The 20,000-nt window shown below is 39.8% G+C and overlaps 1 protein-coding gene across 8 annotated transcripts in view; it reads left to right on the top strand.

The window, feature by feature from the left end:
• plcb4b (phospholipase C, beta 4b) overlaps positions 1 to 20,000 on the top strand; it is a 103,518-nt gene that overhangs the window by 32,622 nt on the left and 50,896 nt on the right. For all 8 annotated transcript variants that reach the window (XR_014603330.1, XM_084090225.1, XM_084090221.1 and 5 more), the window contains 6 exons: positions 32 to 91; positions 5,324 to 5,464; positions 11,496 to 11,575; positions 18,356 to 18,409; positions 18,482 to 18,563; positions 19,615 to 19,715. Coding sequence is in view for 7 of the 8 variants with exons in the window: in XM_084090225.1 (XP_083946351.1) it covers positions 32 to 91; positions 5,324 to 5,464; positions 11,496 to 11,575; positions 18,356 to 18,409; positions 18,482 to 18,563; positions 19,615 to 19,715 (518 nt within the window). In the remaining variant the exon portion in view is untranslated. The remainder of the gene's footprint in view (positions 1 to 31; positions 92 to 5,323; positions 5,465 to 11,495; positions 11,576 to 18,355; positions 18,410 to 18,481; positions 18,564 to 19,614; positions 19,716 to 20,000) is intronic.

Here is a 20,000-nt window from a genome sequence, read left to right as displayed (position 1 = left end):
GTGTGTGTGTGTGTGTGTGTGTGTGTCCTAGGAAGGGCAGCTGCTGGAATGTTCTCTGATCAACAGCATTCGTCCCGCAGTCGTGCCGAAGGTAAAGACGTCTGATTCTTGATCGATTGAAGTGAATCCTGCAAACAAACACTGAATCGTTCAGATGAGTTGATCATGATTCGCTGCTGATGGGATAAAACTGGGATATAGTTACACTCTTGAAAGTGTCTGACATACTAAAGAATTTAGTTAAGTTAGTTGAACGTGAACGTTAGTCAGAGTTAGGGTTATTGTGATGAAGAAGGGGCATTATGGGATTGACAGTACAGATGATGTTCAGACATTCTAGAGTTCTAAAACATCATTAAAAATCTCTTATGTTCCAAGAATATTTTGCTTAAATTCCCATTAAGTTACGAACTTTAATTCTGAATGTTCTCTGCACAGTCAAAGTGGCCAGTTCCCTATCGATACTGTTTGCTTGTATTGCGTTGTAAATGACGCTTTGGGAAAACTCCTTTTTCTCCGAAATGCTGTAGCCTGATTGAATCACGCATTGAAATTGAACTTGTGGTCTGAGGTGAGCACGGTGAACGATAATGATTAATAGAATGACAAGAGGGCAAGGTGAATGCCTCAATGAGAGCGGAGCACATGGTGATCTGTCAAAACAAAACCATGTGCACCAAGACAACAAGGACACACAAACCACAAACTGCTTGCTGGCGCCAGCGGAAGTCCTCCACCAACATCTGATCCAAGATGTCCCGAGCCTGAATCCAGCTCCTCTCCTCCGGACCATAGCCCTCCCAGTCCACCGGATACTGGAAGCCCCAGCCCCGGCATCTGACCAAGACTATGAGGAAAAATGACCCTAATAACCACCGAACTCAGAACCTTGGTGATTCGGTATGGGCCATTGAACCTTGGAGCCAATTTCCGAGAGGTTACCCTGAAAGGCAGGTCCTTGGTAGACAAACCACACACATAGTGAAGTGGGGAGATCCGATGTCGATTGGCTACTGCCTTGGTTCGTCTAGAAGTCCGGGCCAGGACCACCCCAGCTCTCCTCCAGGGGACCGTTGCGTCGGGTTCCTGTGAAGGAAACGGGTTTAGACAGAGTCAGACGCTTCCACCCCTCGACCGGCCTCCTCCTCATGCCTCTCGATGTCCCAGGAGGGACCCTACCACCACCCCCTTAGGAACGATGGCTTCGACCGGCCTCTTCTCGCCTCTCAATGTCCCAGGAGGACCCTACCACCACCCCCTTAGGAAGGATGGCTTCGACTAACCTCCTCTCGGCTCTAGATGTCCCAGGAGAGGGACTCTACCACCACCCCCTTAGGAAGGATGGCTTCGACTAGCCTCCGCTTACCTCTCGATGTCCCAGGAGAGGGACTCTACCACTAGCCTCCTCTCGTCTCTCGATGTCCCAGGAGAGGGACTCTACCACTAGCCTCCTCTCGTCTCTCGATGTCCCAGGAGAGGGACTCTACCACCACCCTCTTAGGAAGGATGGCTTCGACTAGCCTCCGCTTACCTCTCGATGTCCCAGGAGAGGGACTCTACCACCACCCCCTTAGGAAGGATGGCTTCGACTAGCCTCCTCTCGCCTCTCGATGTCCCAGGAGAGGGACCCTACCTCCACCCCCTTAGGAAGGATGGCTTCGACTAGCCTCCGCTTACCTCTCGATGTCCCAGGAGAGGGACTCTACCACTAGCCTCCTCTCGTCTCTCGATGTCCCAGGAGAGGGACTCTACCACTAGCCTCCTCTCGTCTCTCGATGTCCCAGGAGAGGGACTCTACCACCACCCCCTTAGGAAGGATGGCTTCGACTAGCCTCCGCTTACCTCTCGATGTCCCAGGAGAGGGACTCTACCACTAGCCTCCTCTCGTCTCTCGATGTCCCAGGAGAGGGACTCTACCACCACCCCCTTAGGAAGGATGGCCTCGACTAGCCTCCTCTCGCCTCTCAATGTCCCAGGAGAGGGACTCTACCACCACCCCCTTAGGAAGGATGGCCTCGACTAGCCTCCTCTCGCCTTTCAATGTCCCAGGAGAGGGACTCTACCACTAGCCTCCTCTCACCTCTCGATGTCCCAGGAGAGGGACTCTATCAGCACCCCCTTAGGAAGGATGGCTTCGACTAGCCTCCTCTCACCTCTCAATGTCCCAGGAGAGGGACTCTACCACTAGCCTCCTCTCGATGTCCCAGGAGAGGGACTCTATCAGCACCCCCTTAGGAAGGATGGCTTTGACTAACCTCCTCTCGCCTCTCGATGTCCCAGGAGAGGGACTCTACCACCACCCCCTTAGGAAGGATGGCTTCAACCGGCGCCTCCTCACCGGGTGCCTCGAACAGACCAGAGAGGGCATTGGGCTTAACATTCTTGGACCCCGGACAAGTCCGAAAGAGTGAAGTTAAACTGGCCAAAGAAGAGTGCCAATCGAGCCTGGCGTGAGCTCAACCTCCTGGCTGAACGGACGTACTTGAGGTTCTTATGATCCGTCCAGACCAAGAAGGGCTGTTCTTCCCCTCCAGCCAACTCACCCAAGGCCATCCTGACTGCCAACAGCTTGAGCCTGGAAACAGGACACAAACATGATTAAACTTGACAAGACTAGCGTAACATAAGTGTAAGTGTACATGCATAACAATCTGGCACAAGACAGTGAACACACAAGGAATAAATAGTGGAGATAATGAGAAAGGCTAACCGATGACAGGTGAGCACGGTGAATGATAATGATTAATAACATGACAAGAGGGCGAGGTGAATGCTACAATGACAGCGGAGCACATGGCGATCTGTCCAAACAAAACCAACAAGACACACAAACCACAAACACAAGAGACAACAAAAACTGGGCTGATCAGGCCAAAGACCTGTTTGCTGGGTTGGCTTGTGACATAGAGAAATGACTAAGACTCGACTGCCGTCATTCGTGTGAAACTGTAACGCAGTGGATGATCTGCATGAGGTGCGTTTCTGTCGATCAGACAAGTCAGATCATGTGACGTGTGAAGATCATGTGACGTGTGACAGAAACGCACCTCATGCAGATCATCTACTGCGTCACAGGGAACATTCTACGAGCTTTAGCTAACTTTCTGGCAAGGTTATGAACAAACGTTCTTCCAGTAACGTTAATAGAACATTCATTCAAAGTTATCTGGTCCTTAATAATGTTCTCAAAACATCAGCACAAAACATTATCTCATTCATAGAGCGTTTTTTTCAGAAACATTCAGTTGGATGTTCATCTAAAGTTTTCTAAATGTTACTAGTTTCAGAGAACATTCAAAAGTAACATTCACATAATTTTTCTTTTCTCTTCTACTCTATCTATTTATTAAAAAATTTAATTCCATTTACTGCGTTAGGCTGAACTGGGAAGGGTCACATCACTTGCATACTGTTGTCCTATTGTTAGTTTAACAGCTTCTATTGCTCTCCTCATTTGTAAGTTGCTTTGGATAAAAGCGTCTGCTAAATGATTAAATGTAAATGTAATGTTTGAAGAATGATAAAATGGAATGTTCACTTAATGTTCTCATAACTAAGAATTGTTTTTTTAAATCATTTAATAGACTGAATGTTTTGAATGTTCAGAGATAATTCAGAATGAATTTTATTGAGAACATTAGCTTATTGCAATAACTTATTGCTCTTAGATTATAATATGTGTGTGTGCTGGATCAGCTGATGTTCACGTTGTTCCGGAGAAACAGTGAGACTCTGTTACTGTGTTTGCTTTACATCTGCACTCAAGTGTTATTGACAGTCAGAGATTATATTTCATATTCTCTGTGTGTGACAAATATTGACTGGTGTGTGTCGCTTCGCAGCCGCGCCTGTGTGTAGTGTGTGTCTGGAGCAGTTACAGCAGGAACTGACTTTACGCACCGTTTACCTGTGTGTGTGTGTGTGTGTGTGTGTGTAGTGTGTGTCTGGAGCAGTTACAGCAGGAACTGACTTTACACACCGTTTACCTGTGTGTGTGTGTGTGTGTGTGTGTGTGTGTGTAGTGTGTGTCTGGAGCAGTTACAGCAGGAACTGACTTTACACACCGTTTACCTGTGTGTGTGTGTGTGTGTGTGTGTGTGTGTGTAGTGTGTGTCTGGAGCAGTTACAGCAGGAACTGACTTTACGCACCGTTTACCTGTGTGTGTGTGTGTGTGTGTGTGTGTGTGTGTGTGTGTAGTGTGTGTCTGGAGCAGTTACAGCAGGAACTGACTTTACGCACCGTTTGCCTGTGTGTGTGTGTGTGAGAGAGAGAGAGAGAGAGAGTGTGTGAGTGAGTGCGTGTGCATGTGAGAGTGTGTGTGTGTGAGGCCAGTGGGCGGCTCATGTTTACAGGACCTGATTGTAACCTGCTTTAGCTGCTGTTTGTTAAGCAGGAGGAGATGTTTGTCCATGTTAATACACACGTTTACTGTGTTCAGTTTCATACGGGACTCGATCCATGAGTGTGATGTTGCTGCCGCAAACACACACCTCTGACCACCGCTGTGTGTGTGTGTGTGTGAGTTTGAGAGTGTGTCCTCTGACTACTTTTGTGTGTTCATCTGTAACATCATTTGTCACATCAGTTGTTTGTCTGTAACATCAGTTTGTGGAGCTTAATCTCTCTTTATTGAAATTAATCACTCATTTTGATCAGGTTTGTTCACTGTGAGCTCATTAGATTAACATCATGAAATGAATCGGACACAAACGTGACTGTCTGGGAGTGTGTGTGTGTGTTGTGTGTGTGTGTGTGTGTGTGTGTGTGTGAGAGAGAGAGAGTGTGTGTGTGTGTCTCCAGTAGTGATCTGTTGATGCCTGCATAAATAGTGTGTGTGTGTGTGTATGTGTCCTGGATTCAGTAGTGATCTGTTGATGCCTGTGTAAATAGTGTGTGTGTGTGTGTGTGTATGTGTCCTGGATTCAGTAGTGATCTGTTGGTCAGAATGTGATTGTGAGTTGGAGTCATGAACTGATTCTAACAGCTTATCATGTTGAGTCCATATTTTCATCTGTATGTTCTGTGTGTGTGTGTGTGTGTTCCTCATGTTGAGTGTGTGTGTGTGTGTTTCTCATGTTGAGTGTGTGTGTGCGTGACTGTGTGTGTTCCTCATGTTGTGTGTGTGTGTGTGTGTGTATGTGTATGTGTTTCTCATGTTGAGTGTGTGTGTGTGTGTGTGTGACTGTGTGTGTTCCTCATGTTGTGTGTGTGTGTGTGTGTGTGTGTGTGTGTTTCTCATGTTGAGTGTGTGTGTGCGTGACTGTGTGTGTTCCTCATGTTGTGTGTGTGTGTGTGTTCCTCATGTTGTGTGTGTCTCCTCAGGACTCTAAGATGCTGGCATCTCTAGAAGCCTCTGGGAAGAGTGAGGTGGATCTGGACCGGATCATCTGTGTGTGCAGCGGACAGGACCTGGTCAACCTCAGCTTCATGTACATGGTGACCGACAACACCGACACCGCCAAGGTAACGGTTGCCACGGGAACACACGCGTGACCCGGTCAGAGCAACACACGCGTGTGACGGAAGAACACATCCTTCTGTCACTAAACCACATCATCAACTAACCTCAACTCATGTTCTCATATTCAGTGGTAACACTTTACTGTTAGGTTCATAAGGTAACATTAGTTAATGTATCTACTAACATGAACTAGCAATGAGCAATACATTTATTACATTTATTATTATTATTTATTAATATTTGTTAATGTTAGTTAATAAAAATTCAGCTGTCCATGTTAGTTCGCAGTGCATTAACTAATGTTAACAAATACAACCTTTGATTTTAGTAATTTATTAGTAAATGTTGAAATTAATATTACCTAAGATTAATAAGTGCTGAAGAAGTATTGTTCATTCATAGTTCATGTTCACTAAGGTAGTTAATTTATGTTAACTAATGAACCATTTGTAAAGTGTTATCTACTAGTTATCTACTAATATGGTAATATTGTGATTCGTGAATCAAAGTGAGTCAGTAGCTACATTTACATGGACACAATCGGAATGAAATCAATCCGATTGATGAATCCGAACAAGGTGTTTACATGACTGATCAATAAAGTAATCGGGTTTATGTGCGCGTTTATATGTCACAAGTTTCAAATCGGATCTGATGTTTTGACATGCGCACACTGCACGAATATACACAGTTTCCCGCTTTTTGAGCATAAATATTCTCCTCTATTGGTTCTTTATTTGTTTTAAACAGCAGACGTAATATTAATTCGTCTCTGGTCATAATTTAGAGCATATTAACCGTTTTGCCGTGCTGCTTATTGATCACGCAGTAAAAATGCCCCTCCCCGCGGCCAAACCCAGTCGTCTGTGGATGAGAATCCAAAACAAGCACTGGTGGGACGTTGTCCTGCTTCACTTCACAGACGCGCGAGTGAAATGAGGATTTTAGAATGACGGGAAACAACTTAATATGACACTTTATTAAACAGGAAGAACAGCTCGTTCCGCGCGTCATACGTCATTACGCTAGTTAACGTCATCGCACATGCACAGTCCTTTCAGTTTCGGTTTTCAATCCGATCAAGTGTTTACATGTTCTCTCGATCGGATTACAAAAGGGATAAACCACCCCTTTCAATCCGATCGAAATTTCATTCGGATCGAGCTCAATCGGATCGATTAAGGTTAATCCTAATATTGAAGGTTGAAGGTTGAAGGTTGAACATGAAGGTTTTTTAGTCCGATTGAGCCGTCAATCCGATTATAAGTGTCCATGTAAACGCAGCTAGTGAAACGAGTAATTTGTTGTTCATCCACTCCAGTTGGTCAAACTGACTCTTATTAAGTTGGCTTGAGAGAGCCAACTTTCTGATATTGTACTTAAACTTATTATTATTATTAAGTTGGCTTGAGAGAGCCAACATATTGAAATCCTATTTAAACTTATTATTATTATTATTCTTCTGTTAAAAACTGTTGACTCAAACTCGTCCTAGAGCTTTAACTCTACATACTCCAAACTCGGCTCAGACACTCAAACTGATCTGACCGAGTGTGCTATATCTTTTCAGACTGATCGGACTTACGGTTTTCCTAAAAATGACGATCAAAACTCGGAAAAACTCCCATTGACTTGCATTGGGGAGTTCTAAAAAATTCAAATTTAGATTCAAACTCACCAACCGACGAAAATTCAAATCAAAATACCTTGAAGACTAAACCAAACTGCCGTTCTATATACTATATTAGCCAATGAGACTCATTTAAACTAATGAACTCTAAACTCATACACTTATAAACTAATTAACTTATAAACTCATGAATTCATAGACTTATGAACTCTTAAACTCATAAATTAATAAACTCTGAACTCTTAAACTCATTTAAACTTATAAACTCTAAACTCATTTAAACTTATAAACTCTAAACTCATTTAAAACTTATAAACTCTAAACTCAAAAACTCTTACACTTATAAACTCATCAATTTATACACTTATAAACTCTAAACTCATAAACTCTGAGTGTGTGTGTGTGTGTGAACACACACACACACACACACACACACACACACACACACACACACACACACACACTAAACTCATTTAAACTTAAACTCTAAACTCATTTAAACTTGTAAACTCAAAACTCGTAAACTACTTTAAACTTCAAACCACTTTAAACGTTTTAAGTTTAAAGCTTCAAGCTCCCAAGCAACTCCATAGCAACCAAACTTGAGTACCCTAGCAACCGTTTTGCAAGACCTATATCTCTGTATCAGAACATCGTATAGAGATGAGGTTTGGCTCTTTTGACTCATGCTAGCAAACAGCACTTCCAACATGCTACACATGCTAGCAGTGAATAGCTACATGCTAATATCAATTAGTTAAGTGCTAAATCATACCAAGATCATGCTAAGGACTCTATAAAAACTCCATAGTAACCATCTGTGACAACTACCAACCACCTAGCAACACCATAGCAACCGCCCAGAACACCCTAGCAACTGCCTAGCAACCGCCCAGAATACCTTAGCAACCGCCTAGCAACATCATAGCAACCACCCAGAACACCCTAGCAACCGCCTAGCAACACCATAGCAACCACCCAGAACACCCTAGCAACCGCCTAGCAACCACCCAGAATACCCTAGCAACCGCCTAGCAACACCATAGCAACCACCCAGAACACCCTAGCAACCGCCTAGCAACCACCCAGAACACCTTAGCAACAGCATAGCAACCACTCAGAACACCCTAGCAACTGCCTAGCAACCACCCAGAATACCTTAGCAACCGCCTAGCAACACCATAGCAACCACCCAGAACACCCTAGCAACCGCATAGCAACCACCCAGAACACCCTAGCAACCGCCTAGCAACCACCCAAAACACCCTAGCAACCACCTAGCAACCACCCAGAATACCCTAGCAACCGTCTAGCAACAGCATAGCAACCACCCAGAACACCCTAGCAACCGCCTAGCAACCACCCAGAATACCCTAGCAACCGCCTAGCAACACCATAGCAACCACCCAGAACACCCTAGCAACCGCCTAGCAACACCATAGAAACCACTAAAACACCCTAGCAACCGCCTAGCAACCACCCAGAACACCCTAGCAACCACCCAGAACACCCTAGTAACCGCCTAGCAACCACCCAAAATACCTTAGCAACCGCCTAGCAACACCCTAGCAACCACCCAAAACACCATAGCAACCGCCTAGCAACCACCCATAACACCCTAGCAACCAACCAGAATACCCTAGCAACCACCCATAACACCCTAGGAACCGCCTAGCAACCACCCAAAATACCTTAGCAACCGTCTAGCAACACCATAGCAACCACCCAGAACACCCTAGCAACCGCCTAGCAACACCCTAGCAACCACCCAAAATACCATAGCAACCGCCTAGCAACCACCCAGAACACCCTAGCAACCACCCAAAATACCTTAGCAACCGCCTAGCAACACCCTAGCAACCACCCAAAATACCCTAGCAACCGCTTAGCAACACCCTAGCAACCACCCAGAATACCCTAGCAACCGCCTAGCAACACCATAGCAACCACCCAGAACACCCTAAACTAAACTAAATTAAACTTCAAACTATTTTAAACTTTCAACTAATTTAAACTTTAAACTAAATTAAACTTCAAACTATTTTAAACTTTCAACTAATTTACACTTTAAACTAAATTAAACTTTAAACTACTTTAAACTTTTTCAAACTTTATGGTCCAAACTTTCTCAAGCCAACTTAAAGTTTGTCTCGACGAACTTTCGCATCTAGTTATTATTATTCTTCTTACTAAAAATTTATCCCCTATCTCCTCCTAGAGCTTTAACTCTACATACTCCAAACTCGGCTCAGACCTTCAGACTATTCTGACTTGAGTTGCTATATCTTTTCAGACTGATCGGACTTACGGTTTTCCTAATATTGCCGATCAAAACTCGGAAAAACTCCCATTGACTTACATTGGGGAGTTCTAAAAAATTCAAATCTAGATTCAAACTGGCCAACCGACGAAAATTCAAATCAAAATACCTTGAAGACTAATTCAAACTGCCATTCTATATAATATATAAGCCATTGAGACTCAATTAAACTAATCAACTCATCTATCTATCTACTTCAAACTATTTTAAACTTTAAACTACTTTAAACTTCAAACTAAATTAAACTTCAAACTAATATAAACTTTAAACTTCTTTAAACTTCAAACTTAAGCTTTAACTCATTTAAACTTATAAACTGTAAACTCATTTAAACTTATAAACTCAAAACTCATTTAAACTTACAAACCAAATTCAAAAACGTGTACACTTATAAACTCATCCATTTATACACTTATAAACTCTAAACTCATAAACTCTGAGTGTGTGTGTGTGTGTGTGTGAACCCACATACACACACACACTCTCTAAACTCATTTAAACTTAAACTCTAAACTCATTTAAACTTATAAACTCAAAACTCAAAAACTCGTAAACTAATTTAAACTTCAAACCACTTTAAACTTCGTACGTATAAAGCTCCCAGCTCCCAAGCAACTCCATAGCAACCAAACTTGAGTACCCTAGCAACCATTTTGCAAGACCTATATCTCTGTATCAGAACATTGTATAGAGATGAGGTTTGGCTCTTTTGACTCATGCTAGCAAACAGCACTTCCAACATGCTACACATGCTAGCAGTGAATAGCTACATGCTAATAGCGATTAGTTAAGTGCTAAATCATACCAAGATCATGCTAAGAACTATACAAACTCCATAGTAACCATCTGTGACAACTACCAACCACCAAGTAACACCATAGCAACCACCCAGAACACCCTAGCAACACCCTAGCAACCACCCAGAATACCCTAGCAACACCATAGCAACTACCAAAACACCCTAGCAACCACCTAGCAACATCATAGCAACCACCCAGAACACCCTAGCAACCACCTAGCAACACCATAGCAACCACCAAAACACCCTAGCAACCACCTAGCAACATCCTAGCAACCACCTGGAATACCCTAGCAACACCATAGCAACCACCCATAATACCCTAGCAACCGCCTAGCAACACCATAGCAACCACCAAAACACCCTAGTAACCGCCTAGCAACCACCCAGAATACCCTAGCAACCGCCTAGCAACACCCTAGCAACCACCCAGAACACCCTAGCAACCGCCTAGCAACACCATAGCAACCGCTAAAACACCCTAGCAACCGCCTAGCAACCACCCAGAACACCCTAGTAACCGCCTAGCAATCACCCAAAATACCTTAGCAACCGCCTAGCAACACCCTAGCAACCACCCAAAATACCCTAGCAACCGCTTAGCAACACCCTAGCAACCACCCAGAACACCCTAGCAACCACCTAGCAACCACCCAGAACACCCTAGCAACCAAACAGAATACCCTAGCAACAACCTAGCAACACCATAGCAACCACCCAGAACACCCTAGCAACCACCAAAAACACCCTAGCAACCGCCTAGCAACCACCCAGAACACCCTAGCAACTGCCTAGCAACCACCCAGAACACCTTAGCAACCCACTAGAAAACCCCCAACAACTTTTTAACTTTAAAATACTTTAAACTTTAAACTAATTTAAACATTAAACTAATTTAAACTTTAAACTAATTTAAACTTCAAACTAATTTAAACTTTAGACTAATTTAAACTTTAAACTAATTTAAGCTTCAAACTAATTTTAACTTGAAACTATTTTAAACTTCTAACTAATTTAAACTTTAAACTAATTTAAACTTGAAACTACTTTAAACTCCAAACTACTTTTAACTTCTTCAAACTTTCTGGTCCAGCTTTCTCAAGCCAACTTAAAGTTTGTCTCGACGAACTTTTTAATCTAGTTCCAACTTAATGTTATTAATATTAGGATTAATGTTTCATGTCACAGATCTGATAGTGATATAATGGTTTGATGAATAGAGATGAATCATTCAGAGTGACTCCTGATTCATCGTCTTTAACTTCTCCTTGTTTATGATTGCAGAAGTGGATGGAAGGCCTGAAATCCGTGATTCACAACTTCAAGGCCAATAACGTGTGTCCGATGACGTGCCTGAAGAAACAGTGAGTAGATCCACGAGAGACTCGAACCACACAGATATATGAGCTCATTTGATCTGATCTACAGTGCAAACAATGATGATTCTCCTCACTGCCTACGTTTACATGCAACCAAATAATCTGTTAGTAATGGGACTGACGGCTCAATCGCACTGAAAAGCCTTCATGTAAACGCCTTAATCGATCCGATTGAGCTCGATCCGAACGAAATTTCGATCGAATTGAAAGGGGTGGTTTATTCCTTTTCTAATCCAATCGAGAGAACATGTGAACACTTGATCGGATTGAAAACCGAAACTGTAGAAATAGCGTAATGATGTAGAAATAGCGTAATGACGTTGGAATAACGTAATGATGTAGAAATAGCGTAATGACGTTGGAATAACATACTGATGTAGAAATAGCGTAATGACGTTGAAATAGCGTAATGACGTTGAAATAGAGTAATGACGTAGAAATAGAGTAATGACGTAGAAATAGCGTAATGACGTTGAAATAGCGTAATGACGTAGAAATAGAGTAATGACGAAGAAATAGCGTAATGACGTTGGAATAACATACTGATGTAGAAATAGTGTAATGACGTTGAAATAGCGTAATGACGTTGAAATAGAGTAATGACGTAGAAATAGCGTAATGACGTAGAAATAGAGTAATGACGTAGAAATAGCGTAATGACGTTGAAATAGCGTAATGACGTAGAAATAGAGTAATGACGTAGAAATAGCGTAATGACGTAGAAATAGCGTAATGACTTAGAAATAGCGTAATGATGTAGAAATAGCGTAATGACGTTGGAATAACGTACTGATGTAGAAATAGCGTAAATGACGTTGGAATAACGTACTGATGTAGAAATAGCGTAAATGACGTTGGAATAACGTACTGATGTAGAAATAGCGTAATGACGTAGAAATAGCGTAATGACGTAGAAATAGTGTAATGACGTATAAATAGAGTAATGACGTTGGAATAACGTACTGATGTAGAAATAGCGTAATGACGTTGAAATAGCGTAATGACGTAGAAATAGAGTAATGACGAAGAAATAGCGTAATGACGTTGGAATAACATACTGATGTAGAAATAGTGTAATGACGTTGAAATAGCGTAATGACGTTGAAATAGAGTAATGACGTAGAAATAGCGTAATGACGTAGAAATAGAGTAATGACGTAGAAATAGCGTAATGACGTTGAAATAGCGTAATGACGTAGAAATAGAGTAATGACGTAGAAATAGCGTAATGACGTAGAAATAGCGTAATGACTTAGAAATAGCGTAATGATGTAGAAATAGCGTAATGACGTTGGAATAACGTACTGATGTAGAAATAGCGTAAATGACGTTGGAATAACGTACTGATGTAGAAATAGCGTAAATGACGTTGGAATAACGTACTGATGTAGAAATAGCGTAATGACGTAGAAATAGCGTAATGACGTAGAAATAGTGTAATGACGTATAAATAGAGTAATGACGTTGGAATAACGTACTGATGTAGAAATAGCGTAATGACGTAGAAATAGTGTAATGACGTAGAAATAGCGTAATGACGTAGAAATAGTGTAATGACGTAGAAATAGTGCAATGACGTAGAAATAGCGTAATGACGTAGAAATAGTGTAATGACGTAGACATAGCGTAATGACGTTGGAATAACGTACTGATGTAGAAATAGCGTAATGACGTCGAAATAGCGTAATGATGTAGACATAGTGTAATGACGTAGAAATAGCGTAATGATGTAGACATAGTGTAATGACGTAGAAATAGCGTAATGACGTAGAAATAGCGTAATGACGTTGGAATAACGTACTGATGTAGAAATAGCGTAATGACGTAGAAATAGCGTAATGACGTAGACATAGTGTAATGACGTAGAAATAGCGTAATGACGTAGACATAGTGTAATGACGTAGAAATAGTGTAATGACGCAGAAATAGCGTAATGGCGTAGAAATAGCGTAATGACGTTGGAATAACGTACTGATGTAGAAATAGCGTAATGACGTAGACATAGTGTAATGACGTAGAAATAGCGTAATGACGTAGAAATAGCGTAATGACGTTGGAATAACGTACTGATGTAGAAATAGCGTAATGACGTAGACATAGTGTAATGACGTAGAAATAGCGTAATGACGTAGAAATAGCGTAATGACGTAGACATAGTGTAATGACGTAGAAATAGCGTAATGACGTAGACATAGTGTAATGACGTAGAAATAGTGTAATGACGCAGAAATAGCGTAATGGCGTAGAAATAGCGTAATGACGTTGGAATAACGTACTGATGTAGAAATAGCGTAATGACGTAGACATAGTGTAATGACGTAGAAATAGCGTAATGACGTAGAAATAGCGTAATGACGTTGGAATAACGTACTGATGTAGAAATAGCGTAATGACGTAGACATAGTGTAATGACGTAGACATAGTGTAATGACGTAGAAATAGCGTAATGACGTAGACATAGCGTAATGACGTAGACATAGCGTAATGACGTAGAAATAGCGTAATGACGTTGGAATAACGTACTGATGTAGAAATAGCGTAATGACGTAGACATAGTGTAATGACGTAGAAATAGCGTAATGACGTAGAAATAGCGTAATGACGTAGACATAGTGTAATGACGTAGAAATAGCGTAATGACGTAGACATAGTGTAATGACGTAGAAATAGTGTAATGACGCAGAAATAGCGTAATGGCGTAGAAATAGCGTAATGACGTTGGAATAACGTACTGATGTAGAAATAGCGTAATGACGTAGACATAGTGTAATGACGTAGAAATAGCGTAATGACGTAGAAATAGCGTAATGACGTTGGAATAACGTACTGATGTAGAAATAGCGTAATGACGTAGACATAGTGTAATGACGTAGACATAGTGTAATGACGTAGAAATAGCGTAATGACGTAGACATAGCGTAATGACGTAGACATAGCGTAATGACGTAGAAATAGCGTAATGACGTAGAAATAGCGTAATGACGTAGAAATAGCGTAATGACGTAGACATAGCGTAATGACGTAGAAATAGCGTAATGACGTAGAAATAGTGTAATGACGTAGTGTAATGACGTAGTGTAATGACGTAGTGTAATGACGTAGAAATAGCGTAATGACGCTGAAATAGCGTAATGACGTAGACATAGCGTAATGACGTAGAAATAGCGTAATGACGTTGAAATAGCGTAATGACGTTGAAATAGCGTAATGACGTAGAAATAGCGTAATGGCGTAGAAACAGTGTAATAGCGTAATGACGTAGAAATAGCGTAATGACGTAGAAATAGCGTAATGGCGTAGAAACAGTGTAATGACGTAGAAATAGTGTAATGACGTAGAAATAGTGTAATGACGTAGAAATAGTGTAATGACGTAGTGTAATGACGTAGTGTAATGACGTAGTGTAATGACGTAGAAAAAGCGCAATGACGTAGAAACAGCGCAATGACGTAGAAACAGCGCAAAGACTTAGAAACAGCGTAATGACGTAGAAATAGTGTAATGATGTAGAAATAGCGTAATGACGTAGAAATAGTGTAATGGCGTAGAAATAGTGTAATGACAGTGTAATGACGTAGAAATAGAATAATGACGTAGAAATAGCGTAATGATGTAGAAATAGCGTAATGACGTAGAAATAGTGTAATGACGTAGTGTAATGATGTAGAAATAGAATAATGACATAGAAATATTTTAATGACGTAGAAACAGTGTAATGACGTTGAAATAGTGTAATGACGTTGAAATAGTGTAATGACGTAGAAATAGTGTAATGACGTAGAAATAGTGTAATGACGTAGTGTAATGACGTAGAAACAGTGTAATGACGTTGAAACAGTTTAATGACGTAGAAATAGTGTAATGACGTAGAAATAGTGTAATGACGTAGTGTAATGACGTAGTGTAATGACGTAGTGTAATGACGTAGAAAAAGCGCAATGACGTAGAAACAGCGCAATGACGTAGAAACAGCGCAAAGACTTAGAAACAGCGTAATGACGTAGAAATAGTGTAATGATGTAGAAATAGCGTAATGACGTAGACATAGTGTAATGACGTAGAAATAGCGTAATGACGTAGAAATAGCGTAATGACGTAGACATAGTGTAATGACGTAGAAATAGCGTAATGACGTAGACATAGTGTAATGACGTAGAAATAGCGTAATGACGTAGAAATAGCGTAATGACGTAGACATAGTGTAATGACGTAGAAATAGCGTAATGACGTAGAAATAGCGTAATGACGTAGAAATAGTGTAATGACGTAGTGTAATGACGTAGTGTAATGACGTAGTGTAATGACGTAGTGTAATGACGTAGAAATAGCGTAATGACGCTGAAATAGCGTAATGACGTAGACATAGCGTAATGACGTAGAAATAGCGTAATGACGTTGAAATAGCGTAATGACGTTGAAATAGCGTAATGACGTAGAAATAGCGTAATGGCGTAGAAACAGTGTAATAGCGTAATGACGTAGAAATAGCGTAATGACGTAGAAATAGCGTAATGACGTAGAAATAGCGTAATGGCGTAGAAACAGTGTAATGACGTAGAAATAGTGTAATGACGTAGTGTAATGACGTAGTGTAATGACGTAGAAAAAGCGCAATGACGTAGAAACAGCGCAATGACGTAGAAACAGCGCAAAGACTTAGAAACAGCGTAATGACGTAGAAATAGTGTAATGATGTAGAAATAGCGTAATGACGTAGAAATAGTGTAATGGCGTAGAAATAGTGTAATGACAGTGTAATGACGTAGAAATAGAATAATGACGTAGAAATAGCGTAATGATGTAGAAATAGCGTAATGACGTAGAAATAGTGTAATGACGTAGTGTAATGATGTTGAAATAGAATAATGACATAGAAATATTTTAATGACGTAGAAACAGTGTAATGACGTTGAAATAGTGTAATGACGTTGAAATAGTGTAATGACGTAGAAATAGTGTAATGACGTAGAAATAGTGTAATGACGTAGTGTAATGACGTAGAAACAGTGTAATGACGTTGAAACAGTTTAATGACGTTGAAATAGTGTAATGACGTTGAAATAGTGTAATGACGTTGAAATAGTGTAATGACGTAGAAATAGTGTAATGATGTAGTGTAATGACGTAGAAATAGCGTAATGGCGTTGAAATAGCGTAATGACGTAGAAATAGTGTAATGACGTAGTGTAATGACGTAGTGTAATGACGTAGTGTAATGACGTAGTGTAATGACGTAGTGTAATGACGTAGTGTAATGACGTAGAAATAGCGTAATGACGCTGAAATAGCGTAATGACGTAGACATAGCGTAATGACGTTGAAATAGCGTAATGACGTAGAAATAGCGTAATGGCGTAGAAACAGTGTAATAGCGTAATGACGTAGAAATAGCGTAATGACGTAGAAATAGCGTAATGGCGTAGAAACAGTGTAATGACGTAGAAATAGTGTAATGACGTAGTGTAATGACGTAGTGTAATGACGTAGTGTAATGACGTAGTGTAATGACGTAGTGTAATGACGTAGTGTAATGACGTAGTGTAATGACGTAGTGTAATGACGTAGAAAAAGCGTAATGACGTAGAAACAGCGCAATGACGTAGAAACAGCGCAATGACGTAGAAACAGCGCAAAGACGTAGAAACAGCGTAATGACGTAGAAATAGTGTAATGATGTAGAAATAGCGTAATGACGTAGAAATAGTGTAATGGCGTAGAAATAGTGTAATGACAGTGTAATGACGTAGAAATAGAATAATGACATAGAAATAGCGTAATGATGTAGAAATAGCGTAATGACGTAGAAATAGTGTAATGACGTAGTGTAATGATGTAGAAATAGAATAATGACATAGAAATATTTTAATGACGTAGAAATAATGTAATGACGTAGAAATAGTGTAATGACGTAGAAATAGTGTAATGACGTAGTGTAATGACGTAGAAATAGCGTAATGGCGTTGAAATAGCGTAATGACGTTGAAATAGTGTAATGACGTTGAAATAGTGTAATGACGTAGAAATAGTGTAATGACGTAGTGTAATGACGTAGAAACAGTGTAATGACGTTGAAACAGTGTAATGACGTTGAAATAGTGTAATGACGTAGAAATAGTGTAATGACGTAGAAATAGTGTAATGACGTAGTGTAATGACGTAGAAACAGTGTAATGACGTTGAAACAGTGTAATGACGTTGAAATAGTGTAATGACGTAGAAATAGTGTAATGACGTAGTGTAATGACGTAGAAACAGTGTAATGACGTAGAAACAGTGTAATGACGTTGAAATAGTGTAATGACGTAGAAATAGTGTAATGACGTAGTGTAATGACGTAGTGTAATGACGTAGAAATAGCGTAATGGCGTAGAAACAGTGTAATGACGTAGAAATAGTGTAATGGCGTAGAAATAGTGTAATGACGTAGAAATAGTGTAATGACTTAGTGTAATGACGTAGTGTAATGACGTAGAAATAGTGTAATGACGTAGAAATAGTGTAATGACTTAGTGTAATGACGTAGTGTAATGACGTAGAAATAGCGTAATGACGTAGAAATAGTGTAATGACTTAGTGTAATGACGTAGTGTAATGACGTAGAAATAGCGTAATGACGTAGATATAGCGTAATGATGATTGTTTCTCTACAATTACAAAAAGGACAACTTCAGAATTCAAAACTGACACAAAAGAGTTAACAGCGATAATACCTTGCAATATTCTCCATTGAGTATAAAAAAAATGTCTCTCTCTGTCTCTGTCTAGTTGGATGAGACTCTCCTTCGTGACGAACGTCAGTGGGAAGATCCCGGTTCGAGGGTGAGTGTGTGATTTGTCCCCGTCATCTCTGTGTTCTGGAGTGTTTTATCTGACGGGTCTCGTCTATCGCAGCATCACTCGGACCTTCGGCTCTGGGAAAACGGAGAAGGGAATCTTCCAGGCGCTGAAGGAACTCGGTCTGCCCAGTGGGAAGGTCAGAGGTCATCCTATCAGATCTCTCGCTTGATGATTTAATCTGATCAGTGTGTTTCTGTTCCTGCTCTTATTGTGAAGAAGAACACATCCAGACCAGGCAGAAAACTGCGAGAAATAAATAAATCAGACGATTACAGTAAATAATAAATAAAATAAATAATAATAAGAAAATTATAATAAATAAAAAGGATTAAAAGACAAATTTGTAAATAAGGGAATTAAATAAATAAATAATATTAGATTAAAATACGTTTGAATAAAATAAAAGTTCAAGTTAAAAATGTATTATTTAATAAATAATATTAAAGTTCAATTAAAAAGGAATGAATAAATAGATTAAAATAAATAAATTGATAGAAACAAATAGATTAAAATACAAATTTGTAAATAAATTAGTAAAATAAAGAAATAAATATTTCAATAAAATATTTTAATAAATTAATAAAATAAATAATAAAAATAGATTAAAATGAATGATAAAAGTTCAATTAAAAATAAACTAATAAATAGATTTAGATTAGATAACTAATTTATAACTAATTTAATAATTAAAATAAATAAATAGAAAAGAAACATTTTAAAATAAATAAAAAATATTCAAGTACAAATTTTTAAATAAATGAGAAATACATTTCAATAAAATAAAATGGTCTAATAAATGAATATAATAAATAATAAAACTAGATTAAAATGAATTATAAAAGTTAAATTAAAAATAAATAGATTTCAAATAAACAAATAAATAAAAGACAGTACAATAGAATGAGTTGATAAAAAAACAACAACATATTTTCCAAATAATATTGTACACATTTATAATATTTATTTTTCACTGTATAGATTTGGTCTTTAGACTTAAAAATGAATCATTGCCTTGAATATGATCATATATTAGGGTCCGTGGATCTAAAAGACATCTAAAAACTCTTGAAAAACTAGTTTAATCTGAATACTATTGAAAGAACCTTCCAAACCGATAAAACAAAACCGATATATTTTAGATGATTTCCAGCTGCTGTTTAACCTGCTGATTGTCTTGTGTCCTCCAGAACGATGAGATCGAGCACTCGGCCTTCACCTTCGACATCTTCTACGCCCTCACACAGAAGATCTGCCCTCGCACAGACATCGAGGAGCTCTTCAAGAAGATGTAGGTCCCAAGCGCTAACACCCGTGCGGTTAACTAGCGGTTAACTAGCTGTCAGAGTGATGATGGACAGCAGCACTAACTACAGGAGAGCGACTCTAACGCTTCAGCAGTTCAACATTAACCTGTGTTTCACTAACTGAGTGTCTGTGGAGCGTTAGACAGGAGTCGTACTGATGCTTGACATGTCTAACTCTCTCTCTCTCTCTCTCTCTCTCTCTCTCTCTCTCTCTCTCTCTCTCTCTCATTAATGGTTTTGTTTGTGTTGTAACCAAACCAAATCTCTTC

Source organism: Abramis brama (genome assembly GCF_963993115.1).
Source record: "Abramis brama genome assembly, chromosome: 18".
Classification (NCBI taxonomy): domain Eukaryota; kingdom Metazoa; phylum Chordata; class Actinopteri; order Cypriniformes; family Leuciscidae; genus Abramis; species Abramis brama.
Note: the sequence above shows the minus strand (reverse complement) of the source record. Positions and strands in the feature narration are given on the sequence as shown.